This window comes from Brachionichthys hirsutus, chromosome 21 (assembly GCF_040956055.1).
Source record: "Brachionichthys hirsutus isolate HB-005 chromosome 21, CSIRO-AGI_Bhir_v1, whole genome shotgun sequence".
In the NCBI taxonomy this organism is placed as follows: domain Eukaryota; kingdom Metazoa; phylum Chordata; class Actinopteri; order Lophiiformes; family Brachionichthyidae; genus Brachionichthys; species Brachionichthys hirsutus.
The window spans coordinates 9,813,039-9,831,299 of record NC_090917.1 but is presented as its reverse complement, the minus strand read 5'-3'; the positions used below and the strand labels follow the sequence as shown (position 1 = coordinate 9,831,299).

Genomic DNA, 18,261 nt, shown 5'->3' with positions numbered 1-18,261 from the left:
GGTTATATTAGTTCTTAATTCTTGAAGCGTGGTTGTTCCCAAGTCAAAGCTGCTGAGACATGATTCCCAGTCAAGGGTCTGGAAAGACCGGGGGCCTCATCCAAAGCCCTGCTGTACGCCAAAGTTCAGATGCATCAAGAGTGACACGAACGTGGGGACGTGCGGCGCCTCACGCCAACTTCCTGGCTGGCGTGAGGCGCCGCACGTTTCCTGCCGCTGTGACGTAAATGAAACTGCCACAATAAAATACCAGAAGTTTAAATTAAGATTCTGTGCTACAATAACTAAGAGTCTTTATGATCAGGTAATAAAGATCAGTCCAATGAGAATTCTCATTTTATTGACTAAATCTCAGCTACAGGAAGACAGTTTTATTGCAGAGACAGACCCAGCAGGAGTTCTGGTGCCGTGATCGTCGACTCACTAAGACCAAAAGGGAGAAGCGTGGAGATGTGCCCCCGGAAGTCCTTCAACAGAGACGGGGGGGGCGTCCCTCCTCCTGGGCAGGTGTCTTCATCTGCATCCGGTATCAGGGTTACACTGAGAATCAGCTGCTGGTGTCCTGCTTCTAGAAACGTCCTGCCGCCGTGTCTTTAATAAACTGGATCATCTCACATCTATTTCAGAGGCGGAGCCAGACGTCACACATCTATTTCAGGGGCGGAGCCAGACGTCACACACTAGCTGCTAAATCTTTGTCCCCGTTGAGTCGACACAGGGATGCTAATGTCGTGGCTCCAGATGCTAGCTGGATTCTGAGTCAGCGGATGAAGGCTCTGTTAGATGGAAACGGAACAGATTACATTTTCAAACGTGTTGAAATGTTCTAAAGCTGTAGCCCCCCCCCCCCCCCCCCCCCCCCCCCCCCAGCTCCGACGCTACAGACGCCTCTGGGAGGGGTGATTTTGGAGTAAATGGTGTCAAGCACAGATATTGTGAGGTAATGTAAGGCCCTGTGATCTCTCCATCCAGTCATGTGACCTGCAGCATCCTTTGCATCAGGACCGTCCTTTGTTCTGGGTCACGAGGCTGCTGATGAGGTCATTTGCATACTTGCTGGCTGATCCGGGAGCAGCGTCGGTGGAGATGATGCTCAGGCGGCCATGTTGTCTGCAGCTTGTGGCCGGAGCGTTTCCGAGAGCACGTTCATGCACATCTACGTCGGGAGAGCAACACACCAAACATCCATTCCTCTGCAGGATCAAATGGTCTCTTTTGTTTTCTCAAAATGATTTAGGTAATATTTACGAGTCAAAGTGAGAAAGTGACAAAAATAACTAAACTCATCTGTGCCACACGAATTCACTAAAAGTGTCAAAGATCTAATTCCAGCCTCTCACACTGTCCTCATGCTTTTTTTTTTGTTCCTGAAGGTGATCAGATCTACACAACATTAAGAACAACAATACAAATACAACACAAGGAATAGAAACTAGTCAGTGTTGAGATTTTCTTTTAGCCCTGGGATGTCTCCGGAGATCACGAAGACGGGATTCACTCTGGGACACACTGCAAGAAATTGTGCTACAGCAAAAGAATTCCACTTCACAATGTTTTTTTGTTGTTTTTGTTTTTGTAAAGCCAGTTCAGATTCGTGTCTTAGGTTTGCACTACGCTGCATGCAGTTTATAAAAGGTGACTTAAACACCTTTTCTCATTTTCTTTTTTGTCCTTTGGACGGAATTGAGAATTGATAAATTGGCTTTTTTTTCACACAATACATTTTGCTAGAGGTTTACGAAACTAAAAAATATAAACAGATTTAAAAATAAAACTGAAAACGATGCATCGAGAATCTGCAGTGAGTAGAAAAGAGTCTGTGGATATATGTGACATCGAGAACAGAGACATTGAAAGCCTTCTATTGGTCTACTGCGAAGCGTGAGCTGGAACCAACCAGCATTAGAGCATCCAACAAAAAACAACGCTTTACATCCAACAAAAAACAACGCTTTACATCCAACAAAAAACAACGCTTTTAGGTTGGAACGCAATACAATCTGAAAGCAAAATAAAGCCACTCCTTTTGAATTCACACACTGAACGATACGCAAACACACCTTTGTTCCACGTGGACTAACTACCGCTCCTCTCCTACGTCTCCTCCACTCCTGTCCTTCTTTGTTTGCTCTATTTTTGCTAGAAGTATTGCTTTAAGGAATCGACGTTGGCCTTCTTTTCAAATGGGTTTCCATCCATCCATCCGCTCTTGTTTCTTTGGGGTGACCATATTCCAGTGGGAGCAGCTGCTAATATTCTTCTCTCACCTTTCGCACCCATCATTCAAGCCCAAGTGTAATTTTCGTGGCGAGTCTCGTCCTCTGGGGAAACGTTGACAATAGGACACAGGTGAGTATTCTTTGTGTTTCTTTTCCATGCATGCATTTCTATGGTGTTGGATGAGAGCTACTAAAGTATCTGCGTCTGAGTGCGTCGCTGCTCCGACGCACTCAGACGCAGATTTCAATGGGCGTGGCCACCAGCATGCGGCCGCCCGGCGAACTGTTATCTCGTGGAATTCGATCGTAACTGTTGGTGGACGACACGGAGCTGTTGGTGGAGACAGACACAAAATGGTGTCCTCCTCCTGGTTCCACCGTCCCGCTCTTAGCCCCGCCTCGCTCCACTGGAGACATGGGCGAGTGGGGCGACAGCGGGGAGAGGGGAGATAAAGTCTGCTGTTTCATTCGCTCCACAAGCAGCTCTTCCTCTTCCTCTCCGGACGAAGATGACGAGATGGTGCCGCCCCCCTCTCCCCGCGCCCCTCCTCCGCTAACCCTCTCTCCAGCACCTCCACCATTGCTGTTGGCGTTGTTGTTTTCTGTATCCAGCATCCAGGAGTGGCTGAAGTAGCTGAAGACCTCTTTGACGGAGCAGCGGCGGTCCTGCTCCACAGACAGGAGTCGGCGGAACATGCGGAGCGCTTGCTCGGTGAAGCGCCTCCACTGGGACGGCACCGTGTTCATTCTCCTCCTCTGCCATCGGATGAACTCCTGGTAGAAGGAGTCGGAGGGCAGCGCCTTCTCCCAGGGGAAGTTTCCAGTCAGCATGCAGAAGAGCAGAACGCCGAAGGCCCAGACGTCCGTGCTGAAGTCCACGCAGAAGCCCTCGTGGCGGGACATGTCGCAGAGCTCCGGGGCCGTGTAGGGGATCGTTCCACTCACCTGGAAGAGGAGGAGCAAGAGCTAGAACGGACGACAACAAGAGAGCTGGAGGTCGCACAGAGGGGATCACTTACTCTTTTCACAGGCGAGCCAGCGCGGCGCGTCATGCCGAAGTCTGACAGCTTGACCTTACGGCACTCTCGGTCGAAAATCAGAATGTTTTCAGGCTTGATGTCCCGGTGGACCAGCTTCTTGCAGTGGAGATAGTCGAGAGCGATGGCCACCTGGTGCACGCAGCGCTTCGCCACCGCCTCAGGAAGCCCGACCTGCGGGGATGGGCAGGGAGTTCAGAGTTCAGAGTTCAGAGTTCCATCGCACCGATCAACCATCGTCGATGAAATCATGACCTCATGAACGAACAACGTTTACCCTTTATATTAATTCAAATTGAATGATTAATGTAATAATTAAAATGTAATGTAATATACTGCGTACAGTACATATCTGTACAGTACTGTGCTGAGAGCTTCTGCCTATTGTTACCCCCGCCGAAGGGGAGGCGAGCGTATTGCAATTGGGTGCGTTTGTTTGTCTGTTTGTCTGTTTGTCTGTCCGAGCGCATAACTCAAAAACTAGTAACCCAATCGACTTGAAATTTTTACACAAGCAAGGTTCTGTCCGTGGCTCGGTCCTCCCCGAGAATGGCGTTGATCCAGATCTGGATTCAGATTCTAGAATTATTTTTACATCTGGAATTGTGCCTGTGCTGTAAACTGCCACTTTAAGAGGGAGGGACACGAATGGCATGATGGGAAAAAGAGTCCAGAAGGAGTCTTGTAGTACGTTCCGGAGCAGCAAGCTCGAGCAGGTTTGGCCCCTCTGATCCGGAAGCCCCGTTTACTGTCTCACAAGATCCAATAGTCTTTTGGAGGCGGAGTCTGCAATCTCTGATTGTCGTTTTCTAGTTAACATTGTAGCCAATGGAGCTTCAAATGTGTTTCTCAATATCTCGGTTGATTATTGACCGATGTTTAAGGAATTTGAAACGGTCATGTAGGGGGGGGGCACCTCTATCTCACCAACAAATTTTTATCTGGATCTGATCTGGATTTTAAATGAGGGTACACATTACTTTTAGCATGATTACAGAAAAACTACTGGATGAATCTTGGATCTTGGTCTAATCTAGATCCCGTTAAATGTGGAGAGTGATCCTGATACCCGTCTGGATACAAAAATAAATCTGAATTTTCCCATTTACTTATAATGAAGGCTTTTCCCCCAAAAAATCATATCTTGTAAAATCTGCATTCAATGCATTCAAAAATTACAGTCAGAAAGGGGTCCGATATGAACGACCATGAAACACGTCTTCTGGACCAGAAGTATTCTATCTAGAACAGAGTGTCTGTAGATGCTGATGGTATATTATATATAGAACAGTGTCTGTAGATGCTAATGGTATATTCTATCTAGAACAGAGTGTCTGTAGATGCTGATGGTATATTATATCTAGAACAGAGTGTCTGTAGATGCTGATGGTATATTATATATAGAACAGAGTGTCTGTAGATTCTGATGGTATATTATATATATAACAGAGTGTCTGTAGATGCTGATGGTATATTATATATAACAGTGTCTGTAGATGCTGATGGTATATTATATATAGAACTGTGTCTGTAGATGCTGATGGTATATTATATATAGAACAGATGTCTGTAGATGCTGATGGTATATTATATATAACAGTGTCTGTAGATGCTGATGGTATATTATATATAGAACTGTGTCTGTAGATGCTGATGGTATAGTATATATAGAACAGATGTCTGTAGATGCTGATGGTATATTATATCTAGAACAGAGTGTATGTAGATTCTGATGGTATATTATATATAGAACAGATGACTGTAGATGCTGATGGTATATTATATATAGAACAGAGTGTCTGCAGATGCTGATGGTATATTATATCTAGAACAGAGTGTCTGTAGATGCTGATGGTATATTATATCTAGAACAGAGTGTCTGTAGATGCTGATGGTATATTATATCTAGAACAGAGTGTCTGTAGATGCTGATGGTATATTCTATCTAGAACAGAGTGTCTGTAGATGCTGATGGTATATTCTATCTAGAACAGAGTGTCTGTAGATTCTGATGGTATATTATATATAGAACAGTGTCTGTAGATGCTAATGGTATATTCTATCTAGAACAGTGTCTGTAGATGCTGATGGTATATTATATCTAGAACAGAGTGTCTGTAGATGCTGATGGTATATTATATATAACAGTGTCTGTAGATGCTGATGGTATATTATATATAGAACTGTGTCTGTAGATGCTGATGGTATATTATATATAGAACAGATGTCTGTAGATGCTGATGGTATATTATATCTAGAACAGAGTGTCTGTAGATGCTGATGGTATATTATATCTAGAACAGAGTGTCTGTAGATGCTGATGGTATATTCTATCTAGAACAGAGTGTCTGTAGATGCTGATGGTATATTCTATCTAGAACAGAGTGTCTGTAGATTCTGATGGTATATTATATATAGAACAGTGTCTGTAGATGCTAATGGTATATTCTATCTAGAACAGTGTCTGTAGATGCTGATGGTATATTATATCTAGAACAGAGTGTCTGTAGATGCTGATGGTATATTATATATAGAACAGAGTGTCTGTGGATTCTGATGGTATATTATATATATAACAGAGTGTCTGTAGATTCTGATGGTATATTATATATAGAACAGATGTCTGTAGATGCTGATGGTATATTATATATAACAGTGTCTGTAGATGCTGATGGTATATTATATATAGAACTGTGTCTGTAGATGCTGATGGTATATTATATATAGAACAGATGTCTGTAGATGCTGATGGTATATTATATATAGAACAGATGTCTGTAGATGCTGATGGTATATTATATATAGAACTGTGTCTGTAGATGCTGATGGTATAGTATATATAGAACAGATGTCTGTAGATGCTGATGGTATATTATATATAGAACAGAGTGTCTGTAGATTCTGATGGTATATTCTATCTAGAACAGAGTGTCTGTAGATGCTGATGGTATATTATATCTAGAACAGAGTGTCTGTAGATGCTGATGGTATATTATATCTAGAAAAGAGTGTCTGTAGATGCTGATGGTATATTATATCTAGAACAGAGTGTCTGTAGATGCTGATGGTGTATTCAGTGCTGACTACAGCAAGAGGATTCCTCTTGTCATTTAAGTGATAATTCCGTCACTGAGGTGAGATGTTCTTCATGATTTCGGCACAAAACACTTCCAAAACAGTGGGTTATGTGTCGAATTAAGTTCTTCAAATCTTGGTCATTACTGCTAAATGCCTTGACAGTATGCAATAGCAGAAAGATAGAGCACCTGTGGTGGAATGATGTCAAAGAGATCCCCTGCCAGAGCGTACTCCTGTGCGAACACGTAGTACTCATCTGTCTCAAAAGCAATGCCGAACATATTGATGATGAAAGGACAGGGAGACAGGTAGAGCGATATGCTGTACTCCCGCAAATATGACTTCAGCTTGGTCGTCTTCTTCTTCAGGAATTTCAGTGCCATTTTTGTACCTTCCAATGCAAAAAGATGAAAGTAACCACATAAAATCTGTTGGTTTTTCCACTCAGGACGTGATGTTGTGTTCTTGTGCACACGTTCCCTCACCTCTGATCTTGTGGATGACCAGATCCACCTTGCCGTAGGTCCCCTTGCCCAGTTCCCGGATCACCTCGTAGTACTTGTTGACCTCCAGTCTCTCCAGGTTCTGAGCTGCAATCAGCTGCAGCTCATCCAGGATGTCCATGTTGGCTCGAGAAACGAGTGGAGAGGAATTCATTTTGGGAACGCTTCAGGGAACAGAGGACAAATAACTGGGGAACTGCAGTCAGGAAGGGCAAGAGCAGCAGCAGCTAACACTTGATGTTGCTGCAAAAAATGAGAAAGGTCACAAATTGTTAATTTTATTGTAGAGGTTTTTAGAATGAATTAGTTAAGAAACATTTTCTCTCGACATTTGTAAGTTTATCTTTGACAGTCATTCAGTTAAAAGCCTTGTAATTTCTAAAAGTCTATCTAATACCAACCCTACAATCGACCCAGCAACCAACCCAACAACCAACCCAGAAACCAAATCAACAACTGACCCAGCAACCAAACCAGCAACCAACCCAACAGCCAACCCAAAAACCAACCCAGCAACCAACCCAACAGCTAACCCAGAAACCAAATCAACAACTGACCCAGCAACCAAACCAGCAACCAACCCAACAGCCAACCCAAAAACCAACCCAACAACCAACCCAGCAACCAAACCAACAACCAACCCAACAGACAACCCAGCAACCAAGCCAACAACCGACCCAGCAACCAAACCAACAACCAACCTTACAGCCAAGCCAGCAACCAAGCCAACAACCAACCCAGCAACCAACCCACCAACCAACACAGCAACCAAGCCAACAACCGACCCAGCAACCAAACCAACAACCAACCCAACAGCCAACCCAGCAACCAACCAAACAACCAACCCAGCAACCAACCCAGCAACCAACCCAGCAACCAAACCAACGACCAACCCGACAGCCAACCCACCAACCAACACAGCAACCAACCCAGGAACCAAGCCAACAACCGACCCAGCAACCAAACCAACAACCAACCCAACAGCCAACCCAGCAACCAACCAAACAACCAACCCAGCAACCAACCCAACAACCAACCCAGCAACCAAACCAATGACCAACCCGACAGCCAACCCAGCAACCAAGCCAACAACCAACCCAGCAACCAAACCAACAACCAACCCAACAGCCAACCCAGCAACCAACCCAACAACCAACACAGCAACCAAGCCAAAACCCAACCCAGCAACCGACCCAACAACCGACCCAGCAATCAAACCAACAACCAACCCAGCAACCAAGCCAACATCCGACCCAGCAACCAAACCAACAACCAACCCAACAGCCAACCCAGCAACCAACCCAACAGCCGACCCAGAAACCAAGCCAACAACCGACCCAGCAACCAACCCACCAACCAACACAGCAACCAACCCACCAACCAAGCCAACAACCGAACCAGCAACCAAACCAACAGCCAATCCAGCAACCAAACCAACAACCAACCCGACAGCCAACCCAACAACCAAACCAACAACAAACCCACCAACCAACACAGCAACCAACCAGCAACCAACCCAACAGCTAACCCAGCAACCAAACCAACAGCCAACCCAGCAACCAAGCCAACAACCAACCCAGCAACCAAACCAACAACCAACCCAGCAACCAAACAAACAACCAAACCAATTCAGCAACCAACCCAACAGCCAACCCAGCAACCAACCCAGCAACCAAACCAACAACCAACCCAACAGTCAACCCAGAAACCGACCCAGCAACCAAACCAACAACCAACCCAGCAACCAAACCAACCGAGCAACCAACCCAACAGTCAACCCAGCAACCAACTCAACAACCGACCCAGAACCATCCCAAACAGCTAACCCAGCAACCAAGCCAACAACCGACCCAGCAACCAAACCAACAACCAACCCAACAGCCAACCCAGCAACCAACCCAACAACCAACACAGCAACCAACCCAGAAACCGACCCAGCAACCAAACCAACAACCAACCCAGCAACCAACACAACAGCTAACCCAGCAACCAAACCAACAACCAAACCAACCGAGCAACCAACCCAACAGCCAACCCAGCAACCAACTCAACAACCGACCCAGAACCATCCCAAACAGCTAACCCAGCAACCAAACAAACCAAACCAACCCATTAACCAACCCAACAGCCAACCCAGCAGCCATCCCAGCAACCGACCCAGCAACCAACCCTGCAACCAAACCAACAACCAACCCAGCAACCAACCCTGCAACCAACCCAGCAACCAACCCAACAACCAAACCAGCAACCAACCCAACAGCCAATCCAGCAACCAAACCAACAACCAACTCAACAACCAAACCAACAACCAACCCAGCAATCAATCCAGCAACCAACCCAACAGCCAAAATATCAACCAACCCAACAACCATCCGGACAAACAACCCAGCAACCAACCCAACAACTAACCCAGCAAGCAAGTAACTCACTTTGTTCCTTTTTCCTCTTTTTTGTGTCTTTCTGATCCTTCTTCTGATTTTCAAGGTCAGTGATGGATAACAAGTCATCAAGTCTGTTCTGATCTGGAGTGTAACAGACACTGAAAATGCTAATTATCCACAGTGAAAGCTCAAGTAATTCAAAATGGTACTCGCTAAGGGGGATGTCTGAGTGGATCTGAGTCTCACACACACGCACACACACACACACACACACACACACACAGCCCACAGCGGTTCCTTTCAGCTAAGCCATTCCCTGCTGCAGTGTGATTATTCTTAGTGATTGCTTTCTTCTTTCTTCCTCAGCAGCAACTACCAAAGCCTGACCCTCCATATATCCATGCACATGTTCAGAACTCACACTCTCTCTCACACACACACTGCATAACCTGAAGTGATGGAAAGCAGGTTTGCTCCATTTTTTTCAGGTACTTCCATCCTGTCATCCTTTACAGGAAAACCAGCAACACTGCCTTCTGTTATTTTATCTTCACATATCATTTAATCCCTGAATAAATTACATTCATCTGATGTTCGATGCAGATCCTTCAATGTCTTAAAAGTCTTTCCTGTGTTTTTAGTTTAACAATGCAGAAGATAGCGTTCTAATCTGGACCGAGCAGCTGCAGGCAGCGTGTTAGATCAACAGCCATGTGACACAGCACAAGCTCCAGCATGTTGGATGCAGTACCTCGTCGTCCCTACCACGGGTCTCAGTGTTCTGTGGAAGTGTAATTGTTCTGATTTGAGGTGGACAAAGAGAATGCTTGACACCAGCAGGTGAGGGGGGAGGAGTCAGACTAGGAGACAAATGGCAGTACAGAGGGGATGGTGGTGTCGTCACCTCCAAACATCGAGATTGGCTACAAAGCCCCAAGAACAGAGCAGATAGGGAGAACAGCTGACCTGAGAGAGAAGATCATGAAGTCCTGGGGGAAGTCAGGTACCTCCTACCTGCCAAGGCTAAGTAACAAAGTACCATCGTAATCTCTACTGCAGGATGAAAACACAGAACTGATAAGGATCCCTACTGCGAACATCACTGAGATCAATCAGCTGATAGATGCAGCAGCATCAGTAATCCTAGAGAAGCTTGGCTACAAGATGAACAGTATGAGCAGCCAGAAGGAGTAGGGACCTCCATGGAAAAGAAGGCTAGAGGCAAACATCATGGCAACACAGAGAGAAGTTAATCTCCTAACAGAGCTGAGCAGAGGTGTGAATCTGATGAAATAAGAAATACAGCAAGCTGCCCAAAGCTGAGGCACTGGAGACGCTCAGCAAAGGCTCACAGCCCAAAGAGGGTAACAAACAGACAAACAGACAAACAAACGCACCCAATTGCAATACCCTCGCCTCCTCTTCGGCGAGGGTAACTACAAAAACAAGCACGAAAAGCCGCAACGTGTGTACGCGCCGCCATTCCGGAAACGGAAAAACCCAGAACAAGACCCAGTAGTCATCACAACAGCAGATATCCAGACAAGAGTGTCCAAAGTGAAGAACTGGACAGCTTCAGGGCCCGACATAATTCACATCTACTGGCTTAAGACGCTAACTATGAACGCCTAGCGCCTAATGAATCAGCTGCTAAAGTCACCCTGAGTGGCTAATCCAAGTTCAGACAGTCCTCACCATGAAGGACCCCCTCAAGGGAACAATACCATCAAACTAGCGGCCTATAACCTGCCTCAGCACCACATGGAAGCTCCTTCCGTTTCCGGAATGGCGGCGCGTACACACGTTGCGGTCCGAGGCTCCCGGCTTTTCGTGCTTGTTTTTGTATTTTTGTTTATATTTTTGCCTATTCTGAGACTCCAGGCCCTCATCCAGTCTGGAAGCGCTGAACTGTGGGAATTGGGGAAAAACCAGGTTGGAATACCGTCTATTTTGGATTTTATCCCTCCCGAGCTCCAGCGATCATCGGAGCCCCCCACTATCCCACCGCTGTGGCCGAGGAGGCGAAGAAGATACCGTAAACAAAAGCGGGGTAAGCGGGGCGGCGTGCGTGCTAGGCTACGTGCTAACCCACACAGACCGGCGCTACCCAGCATCTTCCTCGTCAACAAAATGGACGAAATTCGGCTGAGGATCGTCTCAAAGCGGACCGATAGCTGCGTGGCGATCTTCACCGAGACCTGGCTGGACGCCAACATCCCCGACGCAGCGGTGGAGCTAGCGGGCCGCTCGCTGCTCCTCGCCGACCGGACTGCAGCTTCAGGCAAGGCCAAGGGCGGAGGTTTGGCGCTGTACGTTCACAACTCGTGGTGTTCTGCTACGAACGTGATCGGAACATTCTGCTCCCCCGACCTGGAATATCTTGCAGTGAAATGCAGACCGTTTAAACCGGCTAGAGAACTCAGCTCCGCTGTGATCGTAGCGGCCCACATACCACCGCGTGCTAATGCTAAGCTAGCGCTGGAGGAGCTGTACTGCCTGATTAGCAGCCAGATGGACGCTAATCCAGAGGCCGCTGTGATTGTAGCTGGAGACTTTAACCACGTGGAACTAAAAGCTGTGCTCCCCAAATTCCACAAATTCATCACCTTCCCCACCAGAGAACACAACATTCTGGATCAGGTCTACTGCAACATCCCGGGGGCCTACAAGGCTGTAGCAGCCCCCCACCTGGGTATGTCTGACCACATCTCAGTGAACCTGATCCCTGCCTATAAACCGCTGATCTGCAGGACTAAACCCACCACCAGGACCGTGCAGGTCTGGACTGAGGAGGCTTCCTCAGCCCTGCAGGACTGTTTTGAGCACACGGACTGGGAGGTATTCAAAGAGGAGGCAGATCCTCAGCCACACACGTCAGACACACGCCAGAGAGACGTCAGAGAGACGTCAGAGAGACGCCAGAGAGACGTCAGACACACGCCAGAGAGACGTCAGAGAGACACCAGAGAGACGTCAGACACACGCCAGAGAGACGTCAGAGAGACGCCAGTGAGACGTCAGACACACGCCAGAGAGACGTCAGAGAGACGCCAGTGAGACGTCAGACACACGCCAGAGAGACGTCAGAGAGACGCCAGTGAGACGTCAGACACACGCCAGAGAGACGTCAGAGAGACGCCAGAGAGACGTCAGACACACGCCACAGAGACGTCAGACACACGCCAGAGAGACGTCAGACACACGCCACAGAGACGTCAGAGAGACGCCAGAGAGACGTCAGACACACGCCAGAGAGACGTCAGACACACGCCACAGAGACGTCAGAGAGACGCCAGAGAGACGTCAGACACACGCCAGAGAGACGTCAGAGACGCCAGAGAGACGTCAGACACACGCCAGAGAGACGTCAGACACACGCCAGAGAGACGTCAGAGAGACGCCAGAGAGACGTCAGACACACGCCAGAGAGACGTCAGACACACGCCACAGAGACGTCAGACACACGCCAGAGAGACATCAGACACACGCCAGAGAGACGTCAGACACACGCCAGAGAGACGTCAGACACACGCCAGTGAGACGTCAGACACACGCCAGAGAGACGTCAGAGAGACGCCAGAGAGACGTCAGACACACGCCAGAGAGACGTCAGACACACGCCACAGAGACGTCAGACACACGCCAGAGAGACGTCAGACACACGCCAGAGAGACGTCAGACACACGCCAGAGAGACACAAAGATTACCCGCATCTATCTGACCTAAATATGATCTGTGATTCATCATCATGGTTTTACATGTTATCAAGGAGATTAAAGGCACTCTGAGCAGCAGTGTAGTGCAGCACACACACACACACACACACACGTGCACACACACACACACACTAGTAGGAAGCGACCAGTCTCCCACTCAGACTATATAGAGCAGCAGATTACTCTAAAACAGGAATTCATTGGCAGGTGCTTCACACGCACATTACCCCCCCCCCCCCCCCCCCCCCGGGCCCCTGTACCCACCAGAGGGCCCACGGTTCAACTGACCCATTGAGCCATTGTTGTTATTTTGTTCTAATATTATTTTTGGGTTGCATTATTGTCTCTATTAGAGGACACGGTTTAGCTGAAGTATATTGTCTCTATTAGAGGACACGGTTTAGATGAAGTAGATTGTCTCTATTAGAGGACACGGTTTAGCTGAAGTATATTGTCTCTATTAGAGGACACGGTTTAGCTGAAGTATATTGTCTCTATTAGAGGACACCGTTTAGCTGAAGTAGATTGTCTCTATTAGAGGACACGGTTTAGATGAAGTAGATTGTCTCTATTAGAGGACACGGTTTAGCTGAAGTATATTGTCTCTATTAGAGGACACGGTTTAGCTGAAGTATATTGTCTCTATTAGAGGACACCGTTTAGCTGAAGTAGATTGTCTCTATTAGAGGACACGGTTTAGATGAAGTATATTGTCTCTATTAGAGGACACGGTTTAGATGAAGTAGATTGTCTCTATTAGAGGACACGGTTTAGCTGAAGTATATTGTCTCTATTAGAGGACACCGTTTAGCTGAAGTAGATTGTCTCTATTAGAGGACACGGTTTAGATGAAGTAGATTGTCTCTATTAGAGGACACGGTTTAGCTGAAGTAGACTGTCTCTATTAGAGGACACGGTTTAGATGAAGTAGACTGTCTCTATTAGAGGACACGGTTTAGATGAAGTAGACTGTCTCTATTAGAGGACACGGTTTAGATGAAGTAGATTGTCTCTATTAGAGGACACGGTTTAGATGAAGTAGACTGTCTCTATTAGAGGACACGGTTTAGATGAAGTAGATTGTCTCTATTAGAGGACACGGTTTAGATGAAGTAGATTGTCTCTATTAGAGGACACGGTTTAGATGAAGTAGATTGTCTCTATTAGAGGACACGGTTTAGCTGAAGTAGATTGTCTCTATTAGAGGACACGGTTTAGATGAAGTAGATTGTCTCTATTAGAGGACACGGTTTAGATGAAGTAGATTGTCTCTATTAGAGGACACGGTTTAGCTGAAGTAGATTGTCTCTATTAGAGGACACGGTTTAGATGAAGTAGATTGTCTCTATTAGAGGACACGGTTTAGATGAAGTAGACTGTCTCTATTAGAGGACACCGTTTAGATGAAGTAGACTGTCTCTATTAGAGGACACGGTTTAGCTGAAGTATATTGTCTCTATTAGAGGACACGGTTTAGATGAAGTAGATTGTCTCTATTAGAGGACACGGTTTAGCTGAAGTATATTGTCTCTATTAGAGGACACGGTTTAGCTGAAGTATATTGTCTCTATTAGAGGACACCGTTTAGCTGAAGTATATTGTCTCTATTAGAGGACACCGTTTAGCTGAAGTATATTGTCTCTATTAGAGGACACCGTTTAGATGAAGTATATTGTCTCTATTAGAGGACACCGTTTAGCTGAAGTAGATTGTCTCTATTAGAGGACACCGTTTAGCTGAAGTAGATTGTCTCTATTAGAGGACACGGTTTAGATGAAGTAGATTGTCTCTATTAGAGGACACGGTTTAGATGAAGTATATTGTCTCTATTAGAGGACACGGTTTAGATGAAGTATATTGTCTCTATTAGAGGACACCGTTTAGCTGAAGTATATTGTCTCTATTAGAGGACACCGTTTAGCTGAAGTAGATTGTCTCTATTAGAGGACACGGTCTAGATGAAGTATATTGTCTCTATTAGAGGACACGGTTTAGCTGAAGTATATTGTCTCTATTAGAGGACACGGTCTACTGTAAACTGATTCTTTTGTTACTTTCCAGTAAAGCAGGTTCGATACGCCACACAAAGCTGTACAACTATGAATACTGCAAATATTACCCTACATAGAGAACATGGTGCGCCTGTCACACAGATGAAGCTAATATGATGGACGTGTCCTCTTGATGGACCTGGTTCCAAGCATTCATGATGGGTTCTGGCCCAGTGGGCCCTGAACACCCAGCTTCAGCCTCAGCACCGCGTTGGAGCCCCCCTGCAGTGTGTCCTCAGACGACACACCTGGCTGCCCCGGGACGCGGGACGTGACCAATCAGCAGTCCAGGACGGCGACAGCGCCGATGATGCTTCTTGTTTGTTGGTAGAAGGACCAATGGCTGCAGCTGCAGCTCAGAAGCAGGCCTCGCACTGAAGATAGACAGCAAACATCCCAGCGGTGAGGAAGGGCTCGGAGCCCTGAACGTTCCCGCACTCACCCTTTGCTCGTTTCCCTGCTGGTGGACCGGGAGCCGCCCCGACCTCCTCGGAGCCTCCGTGAAGCTGTGTGGAGGCGGATGTGGAGCGGAGCATCCTGCAGCCTCCTATTGTCTCCGCATCGCTCTGCGCTCTAGGAGAGGGGGAGAAAAGCCCTCCCCCTCCTCCCAGCTCTGGCCAATCACAGCGCTGCTCCATCTGGAGCCGCCGCGCCTCGCTGTCTCCGTACAGACTATGCTGCCTTCAGGGACAATCGGAAGATTTTAAAAACAGGTGCAGGAGCCCCATCACTTCATTTTTCCATTTCTGCATCATGTCTCCTTCTTTGTTATTTACCTGATGAATGTCACCTGATCTCTTTTGTTCTCTCCCCTCGTCGTGTCTCCACGGGAAGATGGTTCTGGTTCATGTTCATCTTAGCCGAAGCACCTCCACAACGTTGTTTTTGTTTGTCTCCACACATATTTATTTATTTTGCCAATGTCATAAAAAAATATTGGTCACTTCAAATAAAACTAGAAAAGCATTCAGAGCACAGACCTCCCCCAAGCAGCTCCAAACTGGATCTACACCGTCCACACGGTGATCTGGATCAGCACCAGAAGGTTCTAGATTGTTCTTGGTATCTTTATACACCAACATGAAAAGTTAAAGTGAATCAGAGCTGATGTTTATTTTTAACTGATTCTTGTTAAAAATAAACCCATTAAATGGGTTTAATGTTCAAATCTAATATTTGTTCCTGACCTCATTCTGGATCAGAACCAGATGAAATTTGGTGGTGAGCTAGAGACCCCCCCCCCTCCCACATGGCTGTGTGGGAGGGGGGGTCATAAACACAGGTCAATAATCAACCGAGATATTGAGGAACACATTTTGAAACTCCAGTGACTGCAACGTTACCAAAGATTTTAGTGATGATCCAGAATCCAGGATCTCTTCTGGATCATCACTAAAATGTCATCATCTGTTCCTGGAAACATTCCCAACGTTTCCTGAACATGTCATCTAGATCCATCCAGAACCTTTTGAGTTATGTTAACAGACAGACAGAAGGACAGACGGACGTCCTGGCGGCGGTAATCATCTTATGACTATGTGCTGTTTGGATCCAGACTGGTATAGGGGTCTCAGTAAGGGAACAGGGATAGGATGATGCCACCCCTCCTTTAAAATAAAGTCCAAACAAAATGGCACGATGAAATAAAAGGATTGACTCGATTCATGTTTATCATGTAACGAACTCTCGTTACATATTTTTGGTATATTTTTTTATCTATCATTGATAGTCCCTCTTGAAGTAGGACGGAGCAGCCAGGGAACAGGACTAGAGGACGACCCAGGAGAAGAGACATGGACGTAGTGAGGGAGGACATGAGAGTGGCTGGTGTTGGGGAGGACGATGCAAAGGACAGGACTAGAGGACGACCCAGGAGAAGAGACATGGCATGGACGTAGTGAGGGAGGACATGAGAGTGGCTGGTGTTGGGGAGGACGATGCAAAGGACAGGACTAGAGGACGACCCAGGAGAAGAGACATGGACGTAGTGAGGGAGGACATGAGAGTGGCTGGTGTTGGGGAGGACGATGCAAAGGACAGGACTAGAGGACGACCCAGGAGAAGAGACATGGACGTAGTGAGGGAGGACATGAGAGTGGCTGGTGTTGGGGAGGACGATTAGTCAATGATTAGTCAATAATTAGTCAATAATTAGTCAATAATTAGTCAATAATTAGTCAATAATTAGTCAATGATTAGTCAATAATTAGTCAATAATTAGTCAATAATTAGTCAATGATTAGTCAATGATTAGTCAATAATTAGTCAATGATTAGTCAATAATTAGTCAATAATTAGTCAATAATTAGTCAATGATTAGTCAATGATTAGTCAATAATTAGTCAATAATTAGTCAATAATTAGTCAATGATTAGTCAATGATTAGTCAATAATTAGTCAATAATTAGTCAATAATTAGTCAATGATTAGTCAATAATTAGTCAATGATTAGTCAATGATTAGTCAATGATTAGTCAATGATTAGTCAATAATTAGTCAATAATTAGTCAATAATTAGTCAATGACTAGTCAATAATTAGTCAATAATTAGTCAATGATTAGTCAATAATTAGTCAATGATTAGTCAATGATTAGTCAATGATTAGTCAATGATTAGTCAATAATTAGTCAATAATTAGTCAATAATTAGTCAATGATTAGTCAATAATTAGTCAATAATTAGTCAATGATTAGTCAATAATTAGTCAATAATTAGTCAATGATTAGTCAATAATTAGTCAATGATTAGTCAATGATTAGTCAATGATTAGTCAATAATTAGTCAATAATTAGTCAATGACTGGTCAATGATTAGTCAATGATTAGTCAATAATTAGTCAATAATTAGTCAATGATTAGTCAATGATTCGTCAATGATTCGTCAAAAATTAGTCAATAATTAGTCAATGATTACAATGATTAGTCTATGATTAGTCAATGATTAGTCAATAATTAGTCAATGATTGGTCAATAATTAGTCAATGATTAGTCAATGATTAGTCAATGATTAGTCAATAATTAGTCAATGATTAGTCAATGATTAGTCAATGATTAGTCAATGATTAGTCAATAATTAGTCAATGATAGTTCTGTTTGGAGCCATTCCAATAAACCAAGTCCAAAGCAGGAAGGAGGAGGTGTGTGTGTGACATGGGAGTGACTCTCTGGCCGCCTGCTGGCCGCCTGCTGGCCGCCTGCTGCTCCTGGGGGCCTGGTTTACTACAAGCAGCATCTGGGCTTCACCAGCCTTATCGTACTGCCTCCATCACTGACACC

The 18,261-nt window shown here is 45.6% G+C and overlaps 1 protein-coding gene and 1 pseudogene across 1 annotated transcript; one reads left to right on the top strand and one right to left on the bottom strand.

The window, feature by feature from the left end:
- Positions 1 to 2,450: 2,450 nt before the first annotated feature.
- bsk146 (brain specific kinase 146) lies at positions 2,451 to 6,991 on the bottom strand. The gene is made up of 6 exons (XM_068754614.1): positions 6,820 to 6,991; positions 6,523 to 6,725; positions 3,239 to 3,430; positions 2,798 to 3,164; positions 2,650 to 2,716; positions 2,451 to 2,604 (listed from the first exon to the last, which is right to left on the bottom strand). The coding sequence occupies exons 1-6, from the start codon at positions 6,989 to 6,991 to the stop codon at positions 2,451 to 2,453; spliced, it is 1,155 nt and encodes a 384-aa protein (XP_068610715.1).
- Positions 6,992 to 7,089: 98 nt separating this feature from the next.
- On the top strand, positions 7,090 to 9,245 carry LOC137910494 (nuclear transcription factor Y subunit beta-like; annotated as a pseudogene).
- The last annotated feature ends 9,016 nt before the right edge of the window (positions 9,246 to 18,261 follow it).

Excerpts from the sequence above, each read along its gene's own strand:
- bsk146 (XM_068754614.1), bottom strand. The coding sequence starts at position 6,991 with ATGAATTCCTCTCCACTCGTTTCTCGAGCCAACATGGACATCCTGGAT. Across the intron at positions 6,726-6,819 it reads GGTCATCCACAAGATCAGAG|GTACAAAAATGGCACTGAAA; the intron begins GTGAGGGAACGT and ends TTGCATTGGAAG. Across the intron at positions 2,717-2,797 it reads CAACAACGCCAACAGCAATG|AGGAAGAGGAAGAGCTGCTT; the intron begins GTGGAGGTGCTG and ends CTTCGTCCGGAG.